This window comes from Mus pahari, chromosome 11 (assembly GCF_900095145.1).
Source record: "Mus pahari chromosome 11, PAHARI_EIJ_v1.1, whole genome shotgun sequence".
NCBI classification, from domain to species: Eukaryota; Metazoa; Chordata; class Mammalia; order Rodentia; family Muridae; genus Mus; species Mus pahari.
This window is the reverse complement of record NC_034600.1, coordinates 32,569,279-32,595,795: the sequence shown is the minus strand read 5'-3', so window position 1 is coordinate 32,595,795 and position 26,517 is coordinate 32,569,279. Positions and strand designations below refer to the sequence as shown.

At 45.5% G+C, this 26,517-nt stretch overlaps 1 protein-coding gene across 2 annotated transcripts in view; it reads left to right on the top strand.

Moving 5' to 3' along the window:
• The first annotated feature begins 5,467 nt into the window (after nucleotides 1-5,467).
• Pik3r1 (phosphoinositide-3-kinase regulatory subunit 1) overlaps nucleotides 5,468-26,517 on the top strand; it is an 84,740-nt gene continuing 63,690 nt past the window's right edge. Inside the window, exons 1-2 of one of the 2 annotated variants that reach the window (XM_021208273.2) lie at nucleotides 5,468-5,677; nucleotides 15,512-16,214. In XM_021208273.2, the coding sequence (XP_021063932.1) occupies nucleotides 15,881-16,214 (334 nt within the window). In that variant the 5' untranslated portion in view covers nucleotides 5,468-5,677; nucleotides 15,512-15,880. Of the gene's footprint in view, nucleotides 5,678-15,511; nucleotides 16,224-26,517 lie in introns of both variants that reach the window. The other variant, XM_029544114.1, reaches the window with a different exon arrangement.

Below are 26,517 nucleotides of genomic sequence, written 5' to 3'. Positions count from 1 at the left end.
TGTGGTAAGAGGTAAGATTAAGGATATCTTTTCCTTGTACATACCTTTTCACTTGTCCCATGCCCAGTGATGGCTACTCCATGTATAGATTAGTGGTGTGTTGTCCCTATTGATCTGTCCTTAAATCTAGCTCTGGTTTATCAGCCTCCCAGATGTACGGCCTGAACAGCACTTACATTGTAATATTTTAACGGTCACAGATATAGGAATTCAGCAGCGAGTCTTAGGTCCCACCTTTAGACCTCTCTCCCTTACTGAGTGCACACAAGGTACCAAATACTCTACCATCTGATAAAGCTATAAAAACAAGAAAACATACCTGGTTTTCAAGAAAAACACAGAAAATTAGCTTGCTTTATACTTTATTTACTTATTATACCAATCTTATAGCTTAAATTTCTACCTTTTTATGGAAGTGATTTTAAGAGAAGATATTGGACAAACTTTAATAGAAATGCCCACTGAATACTTGCTTCTGCCTCATACCTATGGAGTCAGTCACAAATCATAACAGCACTTGCCTATGAAACCCTGGATTCAATTACCACTATCTTATGTGTACCCATGCATGCATGCTCAAAATCACATGTACCCATAAAAGCCAAGAACCTCTAGAGTGTGTGCCATCACCAGAGATCTGTAAGCATGCAATTATGCACTAATTCACTCTCTAGAATACAGGGGGGGAGGTTCCCTCTTTCAGAATTCACTCGCAATAGTTTGTATAAGCTCATTACTACGAGATGAGAGCCATAGGAATGCTAGCTCTTTCAATTCTTACTCTGGCATTAAGCATCCTGGTCAATAATTCCCCCCAACCCCGAGATCTGTATTATATGTATTTAACCCAGATACTCATAATAGTTGAAGATATTGAGGTAAGTAACATACAGCCTGGATTTGCCCCAAGTACTTCTCAACTCTTAGTCAGGAGGAAAGGGGGAAAGAAAAGCACTGGTCCAAAGACTACACGATCCTCAGCAGTCACCAACTCAGAGGTATCGAGTACCTGCAGTGTTCATGCAGGGCAGAAGATGTCAGGAACTCGGATCTTTGTATCAGCACTGGGATAACATGAACACCCTCAGCCTAACTTACTTCTTTGAAACTCACAAAGGTGACCATCACACTCTTGGCTTAACCCACATTTAAAAAACAAACAAACAAACAAACAAAATAAAAACGCTCTGACTTAGTTGCTACCATGTGATAATCAGGAAATTCCCTATAAACATAGATTTCCAGCATCTTTCTGAAAGCCAGAAGGCATGGAAAACCTGGGCTTACAGTCTAGGCGGCGACCATCCGTTAGCCTCCAGCATCAGCTGCTCTTCATGAGATCAGATGTTTCAACTCCTGTCGACATTGCTAAAGATGTCTTTCCTACTTTGATTCTCTGCGGCGGGATTTTTTTTTTTAAAAGCTGGGTTCACCTTGGTGTCTTGTGAAGAGACTTAGAAATGATTGGCTCTCATGGCTCACCTCTTTATATAATCCATCTCGGGGATACAGAGCAGATCTGGGATTTTTGGTAAACTCCCCGGGCAGTATTGTTCTCTGATTAAGATGGAGGGCCAGTTAGACACATCATTTAACCTGTATGTGCATCACCTGGCAGTTCTGCTCAACTGCGGCTTGTGATCTAGGCCGTTTAGGATAGGACCTTGTAGTCTGCATTTGTGACCCGTTCTTAATTCTGCTGGCGCGGCTGGTCTGTGGGTCTGGCGTTGACGAAGACTCCAGGACACTGGTACTCATTTGGTTTGTGTTTGAAACCCTAAAATACACACTTAGGTTTCAAGCCCAGTGGAAGCACATTCTAACATCACAGTTACTACAGATGGCCAATGGGGGCATCCAACTTGTTTTTCACTGTTGAGGCTATTGTCTCAAATTTGGTTACTCCAACTCCTTCTTTGTAGTGCGGGTCCTTGATTGACTCTGATTTCCATGCCATCTTTGCCAGAGATGATACACTATATCCCTGTCAGGAATTTCCCATCTTCTGACATATTTAGGAAATAGCCAAAGCCAACAGTTTGACAAGTACTGGTTGAATTGTGTGTGCTGTTTGTTTGTTTGTTTGTCAGTTTGACACAAGGTAGAGTCCTCTGGGAAGAGGGCTTCATAATTGACAAAAACCTTTTATTATATTGGCTAGTAGACAAAACTGTGGGGCATTTATTTATTTATTTATTTCTGATTAATGTGGAAGAAGGGTGCAGCCCACTGAGGGTGATGTCAACCCTGGGGAGGTAACCCTGGATTGTACAAAAGAGAAAGCTGAGGGATATATGCAGAGTAAGACAGGCGATTCCTCCATGACCTCTGCTTCAGTTCCTGCCTCGACTTCCCCCTCATGATGTACTGCAGGCTGGAAAAGGAAATAAGCCCCTCCCTCTCCTCCTAAAGCTGCTTTTGGTGATGGTCTTTCTCCCACCAATAGAAAGCAAACCAGAACGCTGTGTCTATATGACATAGGAGCATTTTATTGGGTGGGTTCCAGCATGTCCCAGAAGGCCCAGGGTAATCATTCTCAACCCCCAGCATGCAACAAAGGGTTTGGAGAGTTTCCTAAAACAGCTTTTTTTTTTTTTTTCTTTCCACTCCAATCTGACATTTTTGGTTTAGAGAAGACAGATAATTTTTGCATTTCCAGGAAATTCCAAGGAGATGCTCACAGTCCTGCCTATCTGTTTTTTTTTTTCTTTTTCTTGTAGAAATGAAGGGAAAGCTTGTGGCACAGGGGCCCCCTTTGCCTTATCATATCAGCTTCTTGCTTTATTACAGTTACAGTTTGTGTTCCCAGATAAGGTTTTACTCAAGAGAAGGTTACTAGAAAACACAAGTTTAAGGCTAAGAACTTGTCATGCAAGGGTAAGAACCTGACTTCAGACCCCTAGTGCTCAAGTAAATGTGGGTGGGCATCGGGGCTTGACTGCAAATCCCGATGTACAATGTGCAGAGGCAGAAAATCTTTGATGCAAACTGGCTAACTGATGAGGTGCTTCAGGTTCAAGTGGAGACCCTGCCTCAGTCCATAAGGTGGAGAGTGAGGAAGACTCCATTGTAGACACAGGCACACACATGCATACACACGTGAATATGTACACATGTGCACAAGGCACAAACGTGCATACTCGTGAATATGTATACATATGCACACAGGCTCATACTCCAAATATAAATATTCATATCATTTTGTTATTGCTTTTAATTCATAAAATCTATGGGAAATAGATATAAAATTTGTGGGAAGGTATCAATTTAATACAAATGAAATAGATTATTTGGTGCCTGTGTATGGACAAATTATTGTCCTTTTGTGTGACCCTCTTTAGACATAAGCTGTGTGTTGTGTTCAGTTATAATGAAAATAAGTCAAAGAAAGTATAAGTGCATAATCAGTTGCTGAAGACCTTTCTATACGAGGAAGTGCAGTTGGGAATTAGATGCTGTTTTATGGCTGAATAGAATCCTATGTTGGAGCCTCTTTCCAAGACTCTAGTGAGCACAAAGGGAGGAGCGAGCTAGAAAAGTTTGTATTCTCAGCTTCTTCAAGGAGAGGAAAAACTAAGGAAAACATTTGTGAATGTTTTCTTACTTGAGCTGTCTTAGTTTGGATTAGATCCAAGGGCTTCTACCACAGGCAGCACACCACTGCCATCCACCAGGAGGGTCTTCCTTTCACAGACTACAGAAGAATGTACCCCGGTACCTTGGTTTCTAATTGCCATGATTAAAGACTCTGACTGAGGCAACTTACAGGAGAGAGCGTTGAACTCACAGTTCAGAGTAGTCTGTCACCATGGGTAAGTTAAGGCCATAGGAACTTGCATTAGTTGGTCACCTTATGCCCTCAATCAGAAAAGAGCAACCAAGAATGCATGCATACATGCATGCATACATAGCCCTCATTTTGCTGTCTCCATTCGTACAGTACGGAATTTCCTGCCCTAGGTGTGATTCTACTCGTAATTAAGATGGATCTCCCTACACAAATGAACATAATCAATATTCAGAGAGATTCTATAAAGACTAGGCTGGCTAGAACGTGAGACTCTGGCCTCAGCTTCAAAGTGCTGGGATTACAGACTTGTCACCACATCCTGAATGGTAGGCAAATTCTTAAATGTGATGTGGGTGGCAGCCTGCTTTTGTCTTTAATAGAAACCAAGAGTAACAGAAACATTAGTACCTGAATAGTATACTGGGATCTGTTCTTTTAGAATGGGCGTCACCTTTAAACGTGACTGCGTTTCTTTAACATAAACTGTGAATTTCATTTTTAACCTCGGCTTCCAAAACTCACACTAATACACCACCAAATTTAGAATTTGACAATAGACTAAGTACTTGGATAAGAAAAAGCATATTGTTGCCAGAATAGCTGCAAAAGGGATCTTTAGGGCAAGAAGGGTGGGTGGCTACAGGTTCCTGAACTTAAAAATAAGACATATTTTGGGAGCAAATTTTAAAAAGTCCATGCGTTCTTTAACGTTTTTATGAGGACAAAACACGGGCTGTCATCTTTTCTTATCTGGGAAGGCTAAGCCAATATCACTTTTTTCTTGAGCAGCTTCCGTAGTGGTTTCTACTCCAAGGATCTACATTTTTACATCTAACAAACCATAGACTTCATTTGAGCTACTCCAGCCTATCAGAAGCGTTAGAAGGCGGTGGACTGGCTGAATGACCTACATAGGCTCTGCCTTGCAAGGACTGCCAGCGATCACCCGGTATGCGCCCTCCTCACAGAACTCTCCTTTTCCTCTAGGTCCCGCCTTGGTTCCTGGAGGCAGCCGTGCCAGGCTTTTGCAGGCGGCTGCAGGCTGTGGGCACTCGTTGCTCCAGCTCACCCTTTCACCCCTCCTTCACCCCGGGAGTGCCACGCCGGGTGGCGCGGTTTTTCTGACCACTAGGGAAGCTGGGCAGGCGAGGCCAGGAATTACAGGGCCTCCCCGCTTTGGCGAGCCCTCGCATCTGCATCCTCCTGAACCCAGCCACTGTCCTGAAGCTCTAGTGGATTCGAAAGAGGCAGGATCTCCCAGGCAGCCGGCTGGGCTCCAGGGAGGCCTGAACTTATTTCCCACCCCCCACCCCCCCAACCCCGATCCCCATTTGAACTCCCTGCTTCGGGCCTGGGAGACGCCCCGCAGACGAGCCAGCAGCCCCAAGCACGCAGAGTTAGAGCGCTCCGTAGCGGAGGGCGCGCGCCGTCCAGTCGCCCGGGACATCCCCGAGGCGGAGACCGAGGCGAGGGCAGCGGGGGGCGGGGTAGGGTCGGCAGCACCGAGCGCAGCTCCTGGACCCTGGTAGCCCGCCCGGAGACTGGCAGAGGCGGAGGGCGCGGCTCGGGCGCTGGGGGGCGGGGTCTCGGGCGTTGATTGGTCTGTATCTGGGGGCGGGGCTCAGGGGCGGGTCCGGGGTGGGGCTGGCGCCAGGCGCTGGAGCTGCGCGGCTCAGGGAGAGGAGTAGCTAGCAGCTGGAGCCGAGTTGGAGGAAGCAGCGGCAGCGGCAGCGGCAGCGGCAGTGGTGAGGACGGCTGTGCAGCCAAGGGACCGGGACAGCGAAGCGACGGCAGGTCGCAGCTGGATCGCAGGAACCTGGGAGCTGGGAGCTTGAGAGGCCGCTGAAGCCCAGGCCGGGCAGAGGAAGGAAGCGAGCCGACCCGGAGGTAGGCGGCGGCGGCGGGTCCCGGTGTGCCCGGGAGGGGGAAGCGGTGCGAACGCGCACGGCCGCTGCTCTTCCTGTCACCGGCAGCCACTTCTGCTGCCGAGCCACTCAAGGGGAAGCGAGCAGGCTGCCAGCTCCTAGTCGCCAGCATCTCTCGGCCACTTGGAAGCCTTCTCCGGCCAGTGGCCAGCCTGTTTGGTCGCAGCCACCTCCTGCTTTCATTTCCTCCGTGCCACCCCGGTCGGGCTGTGCTCGTTGCCGGGCGCGTTCGGTCCCGGAGTTGCCAGCGGTCACCGGCTCCCCTCCTCCTCCTCCGTCACCTCAGGCTTCCGAGGGTCCCCCATTGCCCTGCAGCTTTCTGAAGCCGGGAGCGCGCGAGGAGAGTGCCTGGAGCGTTGCCTTTGCGTTAGCGCCGCGTACCCTCCAGGCCCGGAGCCACAGCCGGGGTCTCCGGCCCGGCTGGGCCATGGTGGTCCCCGGAGCTCGCCCCCAGCCCCCGCCCTCCGAAGTTTGCCTCCCTCCTCTTCCGGGGTGGGGGAAGTGCGCCTCGGGGCGGTCGGTGGCTGGGGCTCTAGCTCGGCGTCTGGCGCCCGCCGGGCTTGGGCAGGTTGCTGGAGGCATAATGAGTGGGATCCTGGCACCGCCCGGAAATCCAGCTTTTCCTAACGCGGGGCGACCCTGGAAGGACCTGCCCAGCACTAAGCTGCCGGCCAGGGAGAACCGGCCCGCGTGCAAGCCGGAGCTAAAATATCTGGGGGAATTGTCTGCAAGCCACTTCCTTCCCAAAGGCAGAAACTGCCCGGCAGATCACGAGACAAAGAGAATAGAAACGCTCTGACCAGGCACGCATGTACAGAAATGCATTTTAGTAACCAGCTTTCGCGCACAATAACGCAAGGGTGTGAGCGGAGTGGCTGTGACATGTTGAATGCTGTGTGCCAGCACTGGATTCAGGGGAATTCTGCTCCTGGCGCTAGTAATACCGGAAAGGTCTCACTTCCACCGTTAATTCTTGAAGAAGCTGCAGGCTCTATTGCTGTACTGGTGTGAATTTATGCTTTATTTCGGGGTTTCATTATTTTTAGGACTTAATTCCCCCCCCCTTCTTTTCCTGTCTTTTTCCTCTTTGTCAGAGACAGTGTGAAATAGGAAAGGATGAAGCAGTTCCGGGTTTTGAGTGTAGCATGAGATTGTCATTTCAGTGAGATCGAGTTTCAAGTTTTAGGTCGTAGGGTTACTCACAAAGCTGGTTGACCTAGGCTCCTTGTGCAAGCCTCTCTTAATATTTCATTAGCTTGTGTTCCGTGTTGGGCACTTGGAAGATAGTAAATTATGAGCTAAGAAAGCTTGTAGTAGGCAGATGGGTCTATTTCTGCTCAGAGCAGATTGATTGCTAAAGTAGATAATCATTAGGACTTCAGGGCCTTCTGCACAGGTGAGACGTCCATGCATTGTTCACTGAGCAGGGAACCAGCACCCCAAGAGTCAGTCTCTCTCTCTCTCTTTTTCTTTCCTTTTCTTTTTTGACAGTTGCACTCAAGCAGATCATTTTTCTGAAGCACACACGTTGCTTAAACTTTGGAAAACATGTGCTTTTGCTTATTACAAAGAAAATGTTCCTGGTTTTTCTTGTGCCTCTTGCCGTTCAAAGGCAGGTTTAAATGGAGGAAGCTCCTTGTCTTGCAGGGGTTCTGTGCCATGCCACTGCTGGCTGCCTTCCTCTAAGTGCCTGTTGCAGGCCACACCACTTTTCCATAGCAGTCTGTCAGCGTTTACGATTTGAAGAAAGTTGGATGGAGCTGATAACTGGCTCTCAGACTGTTGTGGGAGTTTGCTTTTAACTTTCATCTCGCACCGGGACCTGTTCCTAGTTGCATAACAGAACTGCCATGTGCACATTGTTATCTGTCGTTTTATTTGCATTTTTATGATAGCATTCTGCTTTTTCACATCTGGGATGCACTGCAGTCATGTAAAAAGAAGTATTTCACTGCCCACTGATTCGATGTATTGTTTTCTTTAGCTGTGTGTGTGTGTGTGTGTGTGTGTGTATGTGTGTGTGTCTTTGGTACATTTCTAGTATAAAGTTAGTTTGGGAAAATGGAGCAATTGAACACAGAAATAGGCATTTTGGCAGTTGATGGTGGGTGGTGTGCATGCATCTTTTGGAAATGCTAATTACACCTGATCAGTGCACCCCTTGCCCTTTTGTTCTTTTATTAAGTATATGTTAATTGTATACAACTGTGGAGTTTTGGGGGGGACATTTTTCTACATGCATGTACCATAGTTTGTTCATATTCATTCTCCCATTAGCCTTTTCTTGTCTCTTACCCTTTTAGGCTAATCTCTCAAAAGGCTTTGAATCTTAAGTTCAAGTTTATTCAACTTGAACTTTAAAATAGTGGCTCTTCCTTTAAGCTGTTCCCAAGAACACCATGGAATGTGAAGTTTGTTGTGTTGATTGACATTTCTTCTCTGCCCCTCTTACTCCTGAGTAGTTCAACGAAGTGTTGTAAAAGGCATTCACTTTGAGAAAATTATCCATATACTTGTTAAAGTAGGAGGGATTCTGGTTCAGATTTTATTGTGTTTGCATTTTTGACTTGCAAAATGTGTTTTATTGGATAAAGAGATAGTGAATGAGTCACCTGGGAAAATAGACTCATGGGCAAGTAGTCTGTACAAGCTGAGCTAATGTTTGCATGTGCGCTTTTACTTTGAATCTCTCATGAGTAAGATGTGCACATGCAGAAGGAATTAGCTCCTATCAGTCTATTAGGCACATTAAACAGGTCGAGCATAAACTCCTTTGCATGATGTAGGGCTTTGCTAGCTAAGGCAAGAGATCCTGGCGAAGCTCTGAAAACCAGAAAGTCACCTGTCAGTCGAAGGGATTATTAGCTATATGTGTGAGAATGTATCAGTTCGGAGGCAGTGTCTCATGCAGTCCACCCTGGCCTTGAACTCTTAATATAGCAGAACTTGACTTTGTACTCTTCAAGTCATTCACCTCTACCTCCTAAGCCCTGGGATTACAAGCTTGTGCCACCAAACTCAACTGTTAGTTTTTTGTTTTTTTTGTTTTTTTTTTTAAGACAGTGTAAATTGCATCTTGTTTTGTAAATCGCTTGTGATTAACTTTTAAACACTCATATTTTATTGCAATTTTTAAAGCCTCCTTTGACTCCTCTCTAATGAATTTTTTTGTGTGTGTGCGTGTGTGTGGGTCATGGTTTTGCCAATACTCTTATTGAAATCACTTGCCTAAAGTACTGGCAATTAAGGCCGTTTCTTGTACACTAAGCCAAGTAAAAACTTAAAGCTCATCTATCTGGCCTATGCTACTCCTCCCCCACCCCCCGCCCCCAACCTCCCAGTTTCTGGAGAAATGTGCAATGAGTGTAGTACAAGTTTACTGAAGAAAAAAAATAATTGTAAAGATAGCACTTAGTTCTGCCACTATTGCATACCTTAAAGTAAATCCAATATATACCCATAAGCACCTGTAGTCAAAATAGTTCTCAGGTTAATGATCACCTGGGGGAGAATTGAAATCATAGGAGCCTGGCCAAAGGGTCAGGAGGCTCTGAGTGCCAGTGGGTGTTGTGAGGAGTTACAGGCGCGGTGTCTGGCCAGCGGTTCAGCCTTTGCCCCTTGCCTTCTTCCTGGAATGCCTCTGTGGTCCTGACTGGGCTGGTCCCAGGAGGACCCAGCTGCCTTCATTCTCTGGGGGCATTGTATGACTGTGTTCAGTTTTTCCTCTTTGAGGGAAGCTGAGGGAGCAGCCATGAAACCCAACTAGACAACAAACAGTGTCTGGACTCCCACCTTGTGCCCTGCCACCAGTCACAATTCTGTCCCCCTCCCACACATACGCCCCCTGACCTCTCCTGAGCCACCTTCCCACCTTGGGTCTGGAGAGAGAATTAGTTGGGCTAAGTCCACAGGCAGGCTCTATCTGACTCTATTTACAGCTAGAGTTTTATTTTAGGTAGCTTCAGGCTTCTTTTAGAACTGCTTGCAGCATTGAAAGGCAGTGCAAGAGAAAATTCCTGGCACCTGTCTGTTTCTGCAAACAGCGGTGACATTCAATGCCGATATTGCTAGCAGTCCTATTGTTACCAAGAGCAGAACAAGAGTGCCATAACTGCAGTTGACTGTCACTTCAGGCACGCCTATTAACTTTACTTCTTTTCTCATCTGCAAAATGGGGCCAAGAATTACACTAGAGCGGTTGTAAGGGTTCATGTCAAATTTCTAGAATTGTGCTTGGCGCACTACAAGCACAGAGGCAGTGTTATTGTGTTAAGCTTCGACTGAGAAGCACGGCGGTACGTGCTTTTGTGATGGGGGGGGGTCTCCTATAGTTACATATCTAGGCATAGACCAGGGCAGCCACTGTTAATGCAAGTCACAATTCACCCTTCCCGCTGTGAACTTAAAGGACTACTGTTGCTTCCTCACAAGAAGAAGAGCTTTCGGGCCTCTCCCTCAGTTCACACCTCCCATTGACTCCCTTTCAGTCCCTCTCCACTGTAGTCATGCAGGGAGCCAGCATGCTGCCCTCTTCTGGGTGGTGGAGGATCTCTTCCTTAGCCCATAAATAACATGGCTCTCAGTCCTAGCTCTCTCCATCATGACCCTCTCAGTCTAGAAGGGCTGCTGCGGGTGGGCTGGGGTAGCTCTCTCCACTCCTCTTCTTGGTGTGCTCAGGGACGCCCAGTGTTGTAACTGCTTTGCAGTTCGTCTCTTTAACTGTGTCACCTGGGCGTGTACTCACTAGCCCCATAGGGCTTGCAGGCAGGAATTACAGCCTCCACACCCTACTTAGCCACACTGGCTACCCAGCCCGGAGTGTGACAGCAGGCAGCACATTTGGCTTAGCGTGTTGGTTTGGAAGTGAATTGAGACGTTAGATGCCGGCTACATTGGGCCCGTCTTTCCCGTCCTCCCTTACCTGAGGTTACTTGGTGTCCCCACCACTCTGTATACACACACACACACACACACACACACACACACACACACACACACACAGAAGCTGTTTGCCAGGATCGGGGTAATAGTTTGTAACTTCCAGGATTTTGAAAGGTAGACAGATTTTTCAAGTAATGATTCTTGTTTTTATAAAAGACTGTATAAGTTGAGGTGGGAAGTTTGTGCAAGATTCTGAGCTAGCCCACTAACCGGGGGAAGGATTACACATGGTGGTGTGGGCTGCGCACCCAGAGTCTTCTTTGTCTTAACTACAGACACTTTTGTTGCTGCCCCCACTGTCTGACCACTAATTTTATCACAGGATGGCAATGCACAAGTAGACAAATATCATCCTAATTTTTTTTTTAAAAAAATGCAATTTGAAGATAACCATTATTTCTACTCCCCAATCAGGTTTTCCAAATCCTGTCCTTTGTAAAAGGTGGGTAGAGTATGGCAGCAGAACTGGAGGGCCTTTCAGAGAGTTTGTTTGCCTCTTTTCCATCAGGCCTGCAGGTTAGAAGGTTAAAAAAAAAAAAGAAAGAAAGAACCTATTTTCAAGCCATTGCACATTAAACAGTCATGGATTTCTACTTGTCAAGCATCAGAAACAATTATATTTGAGTAAATGAGAATTTCTCAGTATGTTAACAAGAGAAAGAAAATCTGCTTTCAGCGAGTGGGCTTGTAGACAGGTTAAAAAACTGGAGCAAAATAAGTCCTCTTAAAGGAATTATGGACAGTTGCATATGATTTTGCATAAAACCAAGTTTTGTAATTTCTTTACAGAATTCCATTATGCTTTTTGGGGGTGGGGAGTATACCATATTCTATTAGCTTAGAGCTTATATCATAAAATTGTCTAGGCTATCTGAAAGTAATATTATGTTGATGATGATGTAGCTGATAACCTTAACTCTGTGAATCTGGGTGGGCAGGTGTTTGGATCTAAAGAGGCATGATTTAATGAAAGGGGAAACATCTGTCAAAACTCCAAATTGACTTCAGAAGAGTCCCACGGGCACTTCCACATGCTTCAGGCTGCTGGGTGTTCTTGGAGTCCTGGGGACAATTTGAGGAAGAGCTTGCCAATAGTCATCCTCTAGCTGTGACAGCCCTCATGACTCTGGATAGAGGCTTCACTTATCTCCCCAGGGAGGAGCGAAGCTGTTAGGCATTGTGCAATGGGAGGCTCCGGAGGGTGACATGGGCAGAGAGGCCAAGAGGGATACAGGTGGCAGGAGCTACGTTTGTAGGACACGGAAGGGCAGGATTCCAGAAGCGATTTGCTCAGGATCCCTTTATTCACTAATTTATGGGCTTCTTAGGCAAGGTTGCATTTTAATGAAGTGCTTCGTAGAAGCCCATTTGCATGGTGTAGGTGCCCAGTCGCTCCTGCACTTGGCAGGCATGCTGCCCAGTTATTATTATGGCTTCTTTTTGTGCAGGTGTGTGGGAGCCAGACCCACTCACCCGCGTGGCTGCTGTGAAGGCAGATCCAGGAAACTCTCATGGGGGTCGGGGCCAGTGTAGTCAGGACACTGCCTTGTTGATATTGCTTCTGTGGCTAAGTTGCATCTTACCCCCTCCCGCCCCCAACCACCGGACAGTCTAAACCCAAGGAGTTCAGAAGTAAGTTATGGTGGTGTTAAAAGGGGCTGGAACTGAGTTTAGATTCTACCTCAGGCGCTGAGTGTCGACACGTCGGAGATACTTAGCTCTGACTTCTTGTTGAGTGAACATGTCTGTAGTACCCTGGTTATCTTGGGTTGATGGAGACCCAGCTCCCAGTAAAGTGTCACGTGATAGCTGTGATAACAGCCTCGTTTAAATGGGTATGGCAGGCTAAAGAAAGGGCGCAGGGTGTGCAGGCAGAGAGGAGGGCTTTGGCCCAGCCAAGGTCTCCCTGAGCCTTGTCACCACCTGATGAGGTCCCCACCCAAATAAATGACTTATCTGTGCTCTCTCAAGTTTTACTTCACTGGCACTGAGTCACTGCTCGCCTTGACTGCTAACCTTAACGGTCTGCATTGATCTTCCTGGCCACATTTGGGGCATCTCAGAAGACAGACAGGCTCTCCTTACAATCCCTGAGCCATAAGAGATCTAGGCTTTCTTTATGAGACTAAGACCCAGAGTCCTGCAGAGGTCTTAAGATTCTTCTGATAGTGGCTGTGGCAGAGCATTTGCTGAAGCCCCAAGGTCTTCTGGGGCGGGGATTTTTTTTTTCCCAGACTGCTCCAGCTATCAGACTCCTCCCAAGTTTCACGCCCCCCCCCCCCCCCGTGCAGACTTAGCCCCAGGCGCACTCAATAGGATCTCAGGTTTAGAAGCCCTTAAAAGGAGGGGAGCAGGTTCTGTGTATCCTGTGTGGAACATGCCTGGCTATATTGTTGTGCTGTGTGCTGGGGTTTGTTACTTGGTTGCTGGGGGCTGGAGGCACTGCATTTCCTGTTCTACCAAGAATCCCACCAAACTGGTCTTCCGGGTGGTTGAGATTGAGGAAGTGCTAGGCACCAGCTGGCAGAAAGGTATCTACCCGGGGCTACTGATTTAGGACTTTCCCCCCTCCCCCAAAGACACACATTGCCAGGAAAAGCTAACAAAAATTTCAGGGCAGATTTGAAGGAATTAAATTATTCTTAGGCATATTGCCTGGTTTCCAAGCATTTAGGGATATGTAAATTTTCATGTTCTTTGGAGCTCTGTGTCTCTTTTGTACAGAGCACATTAGTACAAAAAAAAAAAGAGAGAGATTTGCTAGTTCTACATTTTTGTGTGAATTTATGCAATGAATATTTAATTTGATTCTGGATCTTTCAAAGGAGAGGCCTTCTTCAAATGTAATATAGCTTATTTTTCTCATAAGCACCACTGGCTGCATTAATTTTTTTCTCCCTCTGATGCCTGAAGTGCAGAGTACTACCCCAGATTAATACTCCTGCTCCACAAAGATTTCCAGTGTTTGTTTTTACTTCCTTTGAATATGCAGCCCTCTTTAGAGTGTTATTGTCTACGGTAAGAGGCTTTAGCCATGTGAAGTTGAATACTTTACACTTCTGAATGCCAACATCACAATTAATCTGTGATTAGATTTTGCTTCTTAAGATGCCTAACCCGACAACGATGACGGCGAGTGCCTGGAGAACTCAGCCTCTCTAGGGCTGCATGCACTCTGCAGACTTAGAAAGGTCCCCTTGACACGGCACCCTGAGATCGCTTAGCTGTTCTTTGAGTTGCTTCGCTGTACCATTGGTGAACTGGAACCTTTAGCTTGAGTTTAGCCTCCGCAGGTGACACTGAGGAGTACAGCGGGGTGTCACGTGCATCTCTGCTGCATGCTGTCCTGTTAGCTATCCACGATGACTCCCAGTTCTCTTAACTTTGGCTCACCAATGGCTCTGTCCTCAGTTTGCTCTGGCAATAAAAAAGAAAATAGTTTTCATCACCCTGGCCTCCACCAAACCTGTTTTACATAGTACTTCCGTAGCAGCAAGCATGGCTACTTCCTTTTGTTTCTTAACTCAAGAAATGAAGCCTAGTTACCATCCTCATTACTGGCCTGCAAGCCTGGGATCTCAGACACTGAGGGTTTCTGGATGAGCAGAGGCCTGAATAATGATCAGGCCAGAATTCAGTTTCCCATGTGTGGGGTTTTTGCAAGGCTGTGACCTGGGGGGATCCCCTGTGTTTACTTCGTATCTAAGCCTTGACTTCCCTTCTCAGTGTGACTGAACCACGATGTTTTTGTATCTGTGGATTTCTACCTCCCTCTTTTTGTCTCTGTCTCTGTCTCTGTGTGTGTGTGTGTGTGTGTGTGTGTGTGTGTTTGTGTGTACTCTTGTGTGTTTTTCACAACTTTATTTGCAGCTACTCACAAAACCTCAGGTATACTCCTGACTTGAGCCAGAGTTTTTGGCACCTCTGCAGTGGATGCTTCTATCCCATGAGCCCATCTGTCCTCGGCTTTCCTTCGCCTGATGTTGGTAGGGAATTCCCCAGCAACACAGGATCAGGCACTTGATGCTCCTGCTTCCCCCAGAGAGTGTTTTTCACCTTCCACAGCGTCTCCCTTCATACTGTCCTACTGTGGTATGGTATGCGCCTTTATGGACCTGCCACTGCCTCTCTAATCTCTGTCCTCGCTTTTCTCAGGAACCCCCTCCGTGCCTCCCCCCCCCGCATTGAGGTCAGACTGGGATTCCGCTAGTGCAGCTTCTCCACAGCGCCCATGCTGTGCTCACTTACACGTGGGGACTTCCATTTCCTGTTGTAGTTGGTGTACATTTCAGGTGGCCCTCTTGTCTTCCCACCCCAGGTTCACTGTTCCCTCTTTGTCTTCTGATGGATGGATGAAACTGCCTGTGCTCCTTTCTATCCTATGGCATTTGCTTGGTCTCGTCTGTACCCAGGATCATGCCACACATTCCATTCTGTCTGCAGATTCCTGCAATTTGATGTGGTCTCTCTCTCTCTCTCTCTCTCTCTCTCTCTCTCTCTCTCTCTCACACACACACACACACACACACACACACACACACTTGAACCCCATGGCAATCTGTGTCAGCGTCTATTGTGGCATCTACCTAATGTTTTGGTTCCTTGTGTACTAGCCTTATCTCTGGGACATTGCCACATGCTAGCACTTCTACCCCTGTCCCGCCCAGTGTTCTTAGAAGGCAGGGACTGTCTTACTAATTGTGGTTTTGTATACTATGTCAAGCACTATCACACCGGCCTGTGTATGCCGTCTGCCAGATTGATTAAGTACTTGTTGAATGGGGGATAGAAATTCAAATCCACACAGATGGCCGAGTGTGACGTTCATTCATAAGCCTTGTTTTTGCTTTGCTAGGTGAAGCTGAGAGTGGAGCGTGGCAGTAAAAATCAGACGACAGATGGACAGTGTGACAGGAACGTCAGAGAGGATTGGGCCGCGCTGCGAGAGTCAGCCTGGAGTCAAGGTGTTGACAAGCTGCTGAGAAGGACACGTGGGAGGACGGTGGCGTGCGGAGGGAGAGCCCTGTCTTCAGTCACCCCGTTGATGGAGGACAGATGGACAGCAGCCGGATGGCCAGTCACCTCTCTTAAACCTTTGGATAGTGGTCCTTTGTGCTCTGCTGGACACCTGTTGGGGATTTTAGCCCATTCTCTGAACTCACTTTCCCTCAAAACGTAAACTTGGACGGCAGGCAGCGTGTGGCAGGGCACCAGAGCAGCAGACATGAGTGCAGAGGCCTACCAGTACAGAGCACTGTACGACTACAAGAAGGAGCGCGAGGAAGACATCGACCTACACTTGGGGGACATACTGACTGTGAATAAAGGCTCCTTAGTGGCACTTGGATTCAGTGACGGCCAGGAAGCCCGGCCTGAAGAGATTGGCTGGTTAAATGGCTACAATGAAACCACTGGGGAAAGGGGAGACTTTCCAGGAACTTACGTTGAATACATTGGAAGGAAAAGAATTTCACCCCCCACTCCCAAGCCACGGCCCCCTCGACCTCTTCCTGTTGCTCCCGGTTCTTCAAAAACTGAAGCGGACGCGGAGCAGCAAGGTCAGTGTGGTGAGTGGCTGGTTACTTAATGACCTTTTGATTCATTTTCATTTATTATTATTATTATTATATTTTAATTGCTAAGACCTTAGTCGTCTTTGAGCTAGGATGCTTAGGCTTTGAGCTGAAAGTCATTTTGGCAAATTGACCTGAACTGGTATATAGTGTATAAAAGTTTGGTCAGTCATTTCATGCCTGGAAGTTTGCTTAAGTTCGTATGACTTGGGAGATGGTGTCTGAGAGCCGGTTTTGTGAGTGCCACTAAGCTCTCTAACTGCAGTGGCCATTGAATTCACCCATACAGACAATTCTTATAGTTCTTCTTGCTTTGGGAAAGCAAAGGGTAGGTCTAATATAAGCCTATGCAATGTCAGTGTGGTTTGTATGGAAAAATGTAGTCTTAAAGTGACCACAGAACTCAGCAGAGAAGAAACCATTGTTTTTCTAACCCAGCCTCGGCCTCTTGGCTTCCTCTCTAGGCTTGGAGTTAGCATAAAAGGAACGGGGTTTCTGTTCCCACAAGGGCAGTGCAGTACCATTGTGGCAGTGATGCCAGTAGTCTGCCTGGCCTTCCTGAGAAGAAACTCGGGTTCACTGGGTACTTCTCTTAAATGGAAACCGCCTCCATTCAAAGTCCTCATGCTGGGAGCTAGCCCACGCTTGGCCTTGGCTTGGGCACGGGCACGGGCACGGGCATGGGCACGGGCACAGGCACAGCTGTTTCTTGGTACGTTTCTTCTATTCAGTTTCTTCCTGCAGAGAGCTTTATGTTCAGCTTTGGTGTTGCCTGTTCTGTCAGACCCCGTTTCTTACTTACTAGTAAATCTCGGGCTGCACAGGGCGATTCTGGAAGGGCTTCTGATAACAGCGTCAGGCTTTCCCAGATGAAGGAGCGACTAAGAATAAAGAGGCGAGGATCTCAAGGGTGAGAGGAGAGCTTCCTTTTAACACTAGGCAACGGAACTTGAGAACGTAGTGTCTGAGTCAAAGAACACACCCAAGCTACCCGCAAAGGGATATTTGGAGAACTTTATACTATATTTAATCATAACAAATAATGTAGTTTTAAAAACTATACTAAGAAAAAAAAACTTTTTCTTTGCATGCAAATCAAAATGCTTTGAATGTGTGCATGTGTTCTTGGCATGTACACTAAGTACTGTGTTTCTCCCATATTATAGTTTAGCAGACTGAAGATAATCAGGTCACTTTTTTCTCCTTCAAATAACATGTGTTCTGACCTGACTTCTCTCTTCTTTGTCGTTGTTTTGAAAGATTTACTTATTTTTATTTTATTTTTATGTGTGCGAGCCTGACTGTGTATATAAATATGCACCATAGGCATGCAGGTGCCCATTGATGTCAGTAGGGGGCATTGGATGCCTGGAACTGGAATGACATGAAGTTGTGAGTTACCATGTGGGTGTTGGGTGCTGCACACAGGTCTTCTGAAAGAGCAGCAAGTGCTGGTAATTGTGGAACTCTCTCTGTCTCTGGCCCTTCAGCAGCAGCAGCAGTTGAAGAAATAGGAGCTCCTTCTCCTTTTTTGTTAAACTTAGAAACAGATAAATTGGTTCATTTAAGAAAAAAAAAAATGACTTCATTGCACCCAAAATATAAAGGGTTGCAGAACCATAAAAAAAAAAAAAAAAAAAAAAAAAAACCCAGTTAAATTAGAGATGATTCATAAGGTGGGGTTGTGGGTGCCAGGGCATAATTACTGACAAAAAAGACTTTGTGAAATAGCTTCTAAACAAAATTGCATGTGATAGCTGCCATCCGGTGTAAGTTTATTCAGCTGTCATACCCAGTCAAGGGACAGGACTAATAGGCACAGAACTTTCTTTTTTGTAAGGTGCTGCATGTTTGTTGTGTTTTCTTTTTCTTTCACTTTTCAGCAGTGAGGTTTTTAACAGCCTTTTTATTCTTCTTTTTGATATGTGGAAAAAGGGAAAAATAATAATAAAAAAATTCAGTAGGATTCAAGAGGAGACCCATGATAATGTATGTGGAAATATTGGGGGGGAAAGGGGGCCTGAATATCAATGAGAGATTTGAAAGAGCCGAAAGGTTGGGAAAACAGTGGAACGAGGGGGTCACCAGGTGGGCGTTGTACTCGACATTCATTACATACTCCAGAAACATTAGCCTCATATTCTCATTGAAATATGATTCTTGTGACATGCATGCGAGGTCAGCAGCTCCCATGTAGGTACAGATGCAGCTTTCTTTTGCCCAAGTAAATATTCATTTCCAAAGCTTTTGTAGTGGAAAATTATGTGGAGGCAAGGAAAGGGAGTTCTTTTTCTTGCTTTTCTCCTCCTAGGTAATAATTTCTTCACTCTTCACTTTTTTTTTTTCTTTAAACTCCCTCCATCGAATGTGTATTCTTTTGAGTTCTTTGGTTTTCTTCTTCTCATCCATAAGACTACTTACTCTTCAAGCCCCAGAACCGTGTGTATTGTCTCTTCCCATCCCTGGACACCAGACGCCCTGTTAATGGGCAGTGGTGTAGGCAGATGAACCTTGGACCAGTGTGCATGGTAACCTTGTTTCTTTTATCCTGTTGATTATCCTTACTCTTCCCCCCCCCACCCCCCCAGCATCCCTTGTTTTCTTCCTTATGTTTGACAGGTGGGTTTAAACTCCTGGGCTCACTTCATCCTCCTTCCTCTGCCTCCCAAGTACCTGTGACTAAAGTTGGGTACTGCAGCTCCTGGAGACCACTCTGTATCTCAAAGAAAAGCGTTATTCATCTCTGGCCCGGAAGTAGACTCTTAGGAGCGGTTCCTCCTTATGCAATAGAATCAACCTTTTTCTTTCTTTGTGCTGCATGCATTTCGAAAGAAGACGATGCAGTATAGTTATGGCGCTGGAGAAACTAGCATTTGAACAGGGACAAAGCAGGCACTGTTACATAGCTTAAGCCAGTGAGTGCCAAGTACATAGTAAATGTCAAGCAACAAACAAACGCAGTGCAACCTATGCGAACATCCGATTAAGCAACTCCTCTCAGGAATTGCTCTACCAATACATTTTGCATGCAGCTGTCTAGAGCACCCTACCCTGAACACTGAATAAGTTTATTTCTTGAATGATCTTGGACCGGGGGACATCACAGTCATTCAGTAAATACAATGGGGGGGGGGTGGTGGTGGTCCTACTTTGTGCTAGAAAGCAAAGCAGGAGATGAAATGAAGACATTTTTCTTTCTTTCTTTTTTTTCCTCCTTATCCTTTACCGCTGTGTTCTGTTCTCTCAGCTCCAGTAATTCCTCCCTAGGTCCTCCAGTTGCTGATCCCTCTCCTCCTCTCACTGAAGCTGGCTCATGGTGCACTGTACTAAAGAAGGAGTCTGGGTTCCCTGTGAGCCAACTGTGGAGCGCAGTGCTCTAGTGTCTTGTCAAGTGAGTCAAGGCCCAGTGCTCCTCCAGTTACAGCGCATGTGGCTGAAATGAGCCACTTGCTCTGTGTGTCACTCGCAGGCGCACAGGATGAATGGCTCAGCCACCATGCCTTATTTGCTCTTTGCTTCACTCACCTGGGAGGCACCCTGTGGCTTTGCCCTTCAGCATTGTTTGCTGGGCCTCCAGACTTATCTTCTGCCACAGCTACAGCCCTTGGGACAGATCGTTCTGCTGCTGGGGAAATGGGTGAAGCTGATAGGGACTAGGTGTGTCCTATCAGCAGGTGACCTGGGGCACAGATTTTATTATTGGTAGTGGCCTTCTTACCTCCTCACCCCCTTTTATGGCTTTCTCTTTGCATGAGGGCCACAGTGTTCAAAATGAGGCTTCCTGTGTTATTTCACATTCTTGTAACCAAGTATCCCATGTGAGCATCTTTGGAGACAACTTTTACTTTGTTTTGTTGAACTGTGCAAGATGTATCTTCCACATGGAGATATATATCCGTGACCTGGACCCTCTGCCTTACCTGTTGGATACAGACATTCTGTCATACACACAACCTTCCTTTGTTGGGGGGTTCTCCCATTTCCTTTCCAACACAAGGAATTGAACCACTGTAAGCAAGGAACATCTGTAGGGATGAGAAAGACAAATACACTCTTCTTGTGCAGGAGATGTCCATGGAGCTCCTTTCAGCAGCTTGAGCACATTCTGATCCTCCTCTTGAAGTTCAGCTGTAGCTGGCTATTTAATCTTGTGAGCTTCTGACCAAGAGAGTTTGTGTGAAGCAGTAAAACCTGCCAACCCGAGGGGCCACTTGGGCACCCAAGTTTACATAAACCTCAGGCATGCCTTATGCACCCATGACTCTAAGGACTGCTGACAGCCGGTCCCAGCTGGTTTTACAATATAAAACAAAACGCAGACATTGGCTCGAACTGTTCTACATTTTGATCCAAATCCCTTCTAAATACAAGAAGAAAAGAGCCTGCGCCCAGCGTCTGTTTTCGTGGTCTTCCCAGGCATGCTATCTTTATATTTTTTCACACCCTAGCTTTTGAGTGACCCTGCATGCTTGTTACTCCTCATCTAGAAAGCGAGGCTGCAATAAATCACGTAAATCGGCTGCGCCACACAGAGGTCACAGAAGCTAGAGAGAGACCTGATCCCAAATTACACACCTTGGTGGGATGCCATGGTCTCAATGCAGGAGTCGCTGCAGGAGACAATAGACTGAGAGGTATTCCTGTTTGTGGGAATTCTGTTTGAGAATATGCCTTTTCTTACCGTTCTCTACCTTCTCTCCTCCTTTCAAGGGAAGCATTGCCAGGAAGCTGGAGGGCTGTCTCACACATCTGACTTTGGGTGGCATTCACCTGTTCTGCATTCTGTAACCATGGCTCTCTATGGAGAAGTCAGAACAAGGTGCCAGACCCATGATGGGAGGGTTCTTAAACCTCCACTTTCTGCCTCTAGATAGCCAGAAAAAGCTTGCATGTTTGCCTTCCATGTTTTCCTAAGAAACAACATGTTTTTCTGAAAGATGATTAGTGTAATCGACTCATCACAATTGTTGTCTTTGTAGTTATTTTGGTGGTCATGGTGATAGCACTGTGCTGAGACTCGAACCCAGGACCTTGTGCATGTGAAGCAAGTACTAGGCACCTAGTCCTTTTCTGTTTGGTGTTTGAGATACAGTTTCGCCATGTAACGACGGGCTGACCTGGAACTCACTGAAGAGACCAGTCTGGCTTTGAAGTCACAGGGATCTGTCTTCCTCTGCCATTGGAGTGCCAGGATTAAAAGGAAGGAAAGGAATCTGGGAGAACAATCTGTATATCCATGTGTGAAAGGCAATCCAGAGGAAGAGAAAGGACTGTCTCTCCTTTACTCGCTTCTGAAGCAACCGTTAGGAACTGACAGGCAGAGCCCTCTGGCTACTGAGTCAAGGCTGCCCCGGGCATTCCCAGCCCCGGAAAGGAGACACACCTCCTTCTCCGGGGTATTACTCACTGGGAAAGACCAGAGCTACTTCACAGGATTGATGGCCAAGGGGGGCAGCTTGGTTTCCTTTCTTTCTGGATTTATGTATAATCTTTTTACTATAGATAGAGTTCTGCAGGTACGTGTCAGTGACCCTGAAGTTCCCTGTAGGTGGGGTTACAGATGGCTGTGAGCTGCCTGCCATGGGTCCTGGGGACCAAACTCTGGTCCTCTGAAAAAGCAGTACATGCTCTTAATCATTGAGTCATCTCTCTAGCTCCACATTTTATTTTTCCCTTAAGCGGAATGCAATAACCCCTGGCTGGCGCTTGGCTACCCGAGGTCAACAGAGATCTGAAAATATTACTATACAACTAGGCATTTGCGGGAGAGAGAGGCAGAGACCATATTTCCATGATTTTTTTTTTACTACAGTATATTGTGATTATTGTATGTATTAATTGTTTATATGCTATGCTCCTATCACAGATATGTAAGTATAGGAAGAAAATTGAATATCTAGAGAAGGATACTATTTGTGTATTTAGGTGCTGACTAAGGGTCTTAGAACTACTGTATTCCAGTATATTCTGTTAAATTTTTGGACATAGCATTTTGGTGTGTGTGTGTGTGTGTGTGTGTGTGTGTGTGTGTGTGTGTGTTTGTTTGCAAAGTGTGTTCAGTGTGAATGAAGCCACCTCCCTTCAAACAAGTTATTTAAGCCAAAATCTCATGTTTTCTACCACTAACTATTGAATTAATGTTATTTCCCTAAGTTTTCTTTGTCATAAAGATAAAGCTCTATGGACTATAACTTTAGTTTAGTTGTCGCTAGAGTCTCTGGTAAACTTGGTGTCTAGTCTGGTTTCTAGGTGGATGTATGCATCTTTGTCCAAAAGGGATTAGTAAACATGTCTTCGGTACCTTCAGACTTGGGAAAGTAAACATTAGAAAATTTGAAAATCAACAACACATGGTGCCTTGCATCTGCTACGTTGTATCCCAAAAGGAGAAAATTTTGTACCTGTGGCAAATTTGCATGCCAAGTGTGTCATGTCATTTGCATATTCATATTTTAGTAACGAACAAACAGAAAGTAAATGTTAGCTGTGCAGCTGGCTGTTGTTTATAGGTATATGTATATTTTTTTGTTGCTGACAGATTGCCATAGGAAAAGATGTAAAATGAGCAGGAGCCCGAGATGGGGGTTGGGGTGGGGGTGGGGTCACTTGGTGTGGTAGCTGGACATAGGACCAACATTGCTTCATAAGCTGTACTGAATGTTTTCATGTCTTAGTTTAATTTATACTACTTAATATCAAGGCAATCTTCAGGCTTTTAATAAAACAAATCTAAATAGAGACCAACAAGATGAAGTAAAAATTGCTTTTATTCCAGTAACTAGGATCCAATTGCCCTCAGTTTAACAAAATAGTATCAGAATACTTTATAAAGGTTTTTTTGTTTGTTTGTTTGTTTTGTTGTTGTCATTTTGGATTTTGAGACATAGTTTTTCTGTGTAGCCCTGCTGTCCTGGAACTCACTTTGTCAACTTGGAACTCACTTTCTTGACTAGGCTGGTCTTAAACTCAGAGATCTGCCCGTCTCTCTTCAAGTGCTAGGGTTAGAGGCGTGAGCTACCACTTATAAAGTATTTCTATTTATCATTATCTATGAAGTATCCTTATTTATCCTTATTCTACTACTGTGGCAGTATAAACAGTGTTAAGGAGCAATCTTGTAACTAAAAGTCAAATTCAATGTACATTGTCAAAATGCAACTTTGTATTAGAAAGAGAAAGAAGTGACGGGACCTTCTACTTTGGTGGCTCTATGCCACTGCCACTGCATTGCCTGGGCGTCATTTGAAGGAATACTTTCTCTTCACTTTGCTTAGAGATAGATGTTGGCAGTCTCCTTGATTCATCCATCCATCTTACCTGTTCTCAGCTACTGGCATGCATTACGCAAGGGCTAGATCATTCTGTCCTGCCACAGTTTGATGCATATTGAAGTTAGTGTAGAAGACTTTCTGTAATTTGTTGGTCAACCCTGATATCCAGGCCAGAAAGGAATATTGGCATGCTTGAAATAGCAATTCTTTCTGATATGCTATTTAGGCCAGAAACTGCCTTGCCTCTCCAAATATTAACCACTTTAATACCAGTAAATACTAATTGTAAATCGAACAGTTCAATGTTGGCTCTGTTTTTGTTTCAACCTCTGCATTTCTAGTGCAAAGAACTGTTGGAGAACTAACTCCCCTAACCCCCGAGGATAAGTTCTTTCCTCTCCAATAGTCCAGCAGCATGACCCTGAATGCCTGGATGTGGACAAAAGAGTTTATGTGAAGGACTGACTGAGGATCTACTCAGGAGTTTCTGGCGATTATAGGAACCATCGCTGCTAATAAAGTGGCCAGTTGGTACTTTTTTTGCCAACCTGTAGGATACACTTTCTTAAGACATAGTTCACCACGGTGTAACAATTGCTGCCCATTTATTGGTGGGTACTTGGCAGTTGCTGACTCTTCAGGGTTCAGGAGCAAATGAAATGGTGTCCGTGGAGTGCCATCTCACTCTGTACAGCCTCTGGATTCCTCCTTGTCCTTAGGATATTTGATGGATATATTTCATGGATATTTGAATTACAGTCTCCAGGATCTGTAAAGGATGATAGTCATAATGTGTTCCTTTGGATTGTTCAGACTTCACATCTGTTGAAAGAGGTAACATTTTCATATTAGGCAGGACTGTCCTGAAGCCAGTTCCTGACTTTTATGGTTATTATCTTGGTCGAGCTTTCTGCTCAACAGGAAAACACCTAATACTGATCTCAGAAAAAAAAAAAGCTGTCTTATTTGATTTGATAAAATGCAATTTTCGAAATTATTTAAAGGTGCAGAGAAGGTACTATTTTGTGATAATTGGTATTATCATGAGATGAGAACTTTTAAGCTATTGTGACTGCATTCAGTGCTGCTGGCTTTAATTTTACTACAGTTTTTAAATGGAGTATTTCTTTTGTTTTCTTGTGGTGGGACTTGAACTGAGAGCCTTGCAGACGCTAAGCAGACACTCTAACCCTGTGCCCCCTTCCAACCCCTTTGATGTATATTTTAATTAAATGTAAGAACATTGCTTCTTCACTAAACATCCATTTGAACTTTTTCTATCTCTTGCTCATCTCTAGCCTAACTATATAAAGTTGACATGTATAATTATTTATCATTTTTAAATATAACATTTAAAAACTTTATGTGCTCTCATATTCTGCCCAGTTTTAAAGCATTCTCTATCAATAACAAGCGTTACTAGATTATTTTAAAGGCAGCCCCAAAATGAATATTTTTGAAAGAAACTTATTTAAAGATCCCAGAACACTAATTTTTTTTTATCTACTTCCAAGGAATGAATATGAAACAAACATGTTTAGAATAAATGATTACTGTCCCATGCCTTCTCATAAATATAATTAACTGAAAATTTGTGTATTTTTAAGTTGATCCTTACAATTCTGTAGACATGAGTGTCCGCCAGCCTCCCGCTGGGCGTTTTATAGCCATTTCTCATCAGCTACTCCCTCACCCTTTCAAAGGGGGAGCTTCTTAGAACCCCTTTGAGATACAGCACGAGCCAGCCTCTGACTCCATAGCCCAGGAGCCTTTGCTGAGTTGGAGAGCCATGTGGAGCATGGTGGCAGCCACAGCGTGGATCTTGGCTTGCTATCCCCCTCTGACATACGGGCAGCTGACGTCTCCATAGATATCTGTTTTATCTGTCGGGCACTAGTCATTTCATTCACCCGGCTGCAAGGAACTCACCTTCATAGTATCTATGACTCCTTTCTGACCTATCCATCAAAGGGTAGACTTACAAAGAGAAGGATGGGGCTTCAAAAGGAAGACCGTGTTTTGGGTATATGCCTGTGTATACCCCACCCCCATACTAGGATATACATACCCCGGTCTGATAGTTCACAAGTTATATAGTCTTATAAACATACCTCACACGCCCACCTCTGTTATTTTTGACAATGCTAAATGCTGCTTCACATGCTTCTGAGTTTCAGTTTTTCATATTTCAGGCTCATAGCCTTTCCATTAGAATGAAACACAGGCTGGGCCCTGCCCTGCTTCAAAGCCAAAATCCTGAGGATATCCAGTCCAAGAGCTGTGTGTTTTGGCGTGGGAAGACCGGTTGCTTGAAGTCTGTACCTATGAGAGCGCTCACGTTGACTCAAATGAATCCGGAGCCTTGTTCGCTGAATTATGTCAAGGTTAGCAGTAAATGCTGCTTTAGAGGACTGAGTAAATTGCTGAATTCCTGTGAATGTCAAACTCTATTTTTCAGCAGAGTCGGCCACTGCCAAGTTTGTAATGTACACACTGTGTTCTGTTCCCTGACCTTCAAGGACAGGGCGGTGGATGGAGGGCTTGCGTAGGGCACAGGTGAATTTTATTTCTAGGGACTTACCACGACAATGTGACACTACTGGTGATGTCTCTGAAGCACTGGGCGCCAGGAGGACTTCTTGAATACTTTTGATTTTCACCTTTTTTTTCTCCTTCAATTGAAAAAAAAAATATTATGTAAAAAAGTTTTCCTGAGTTTATAAAGCGCTTACCCGTGGCTCTGGCATAGCTTGTTGAGAGTCTCCAAGAGGACCTCTCGTCCCACCACTGTCATAAGAGGCAAGAACAAAAACTCATTCTTGGTGATTCCAGGAATCAGATCCAATCGGAAAGCCTGCCTATTGGGAGTGCAGTGGACCCAGTTTTAAATACACAACAGACTAAGGTTTGACCTCTTAAAAGTAGACAGGTAGGGCTGGTGAGATGGCTCAGTGGGTAAGAGCACCCGACTGCTCTTCCGAAGGTCCGGAGTTCAAATCCCAGCAACCACATGGTGG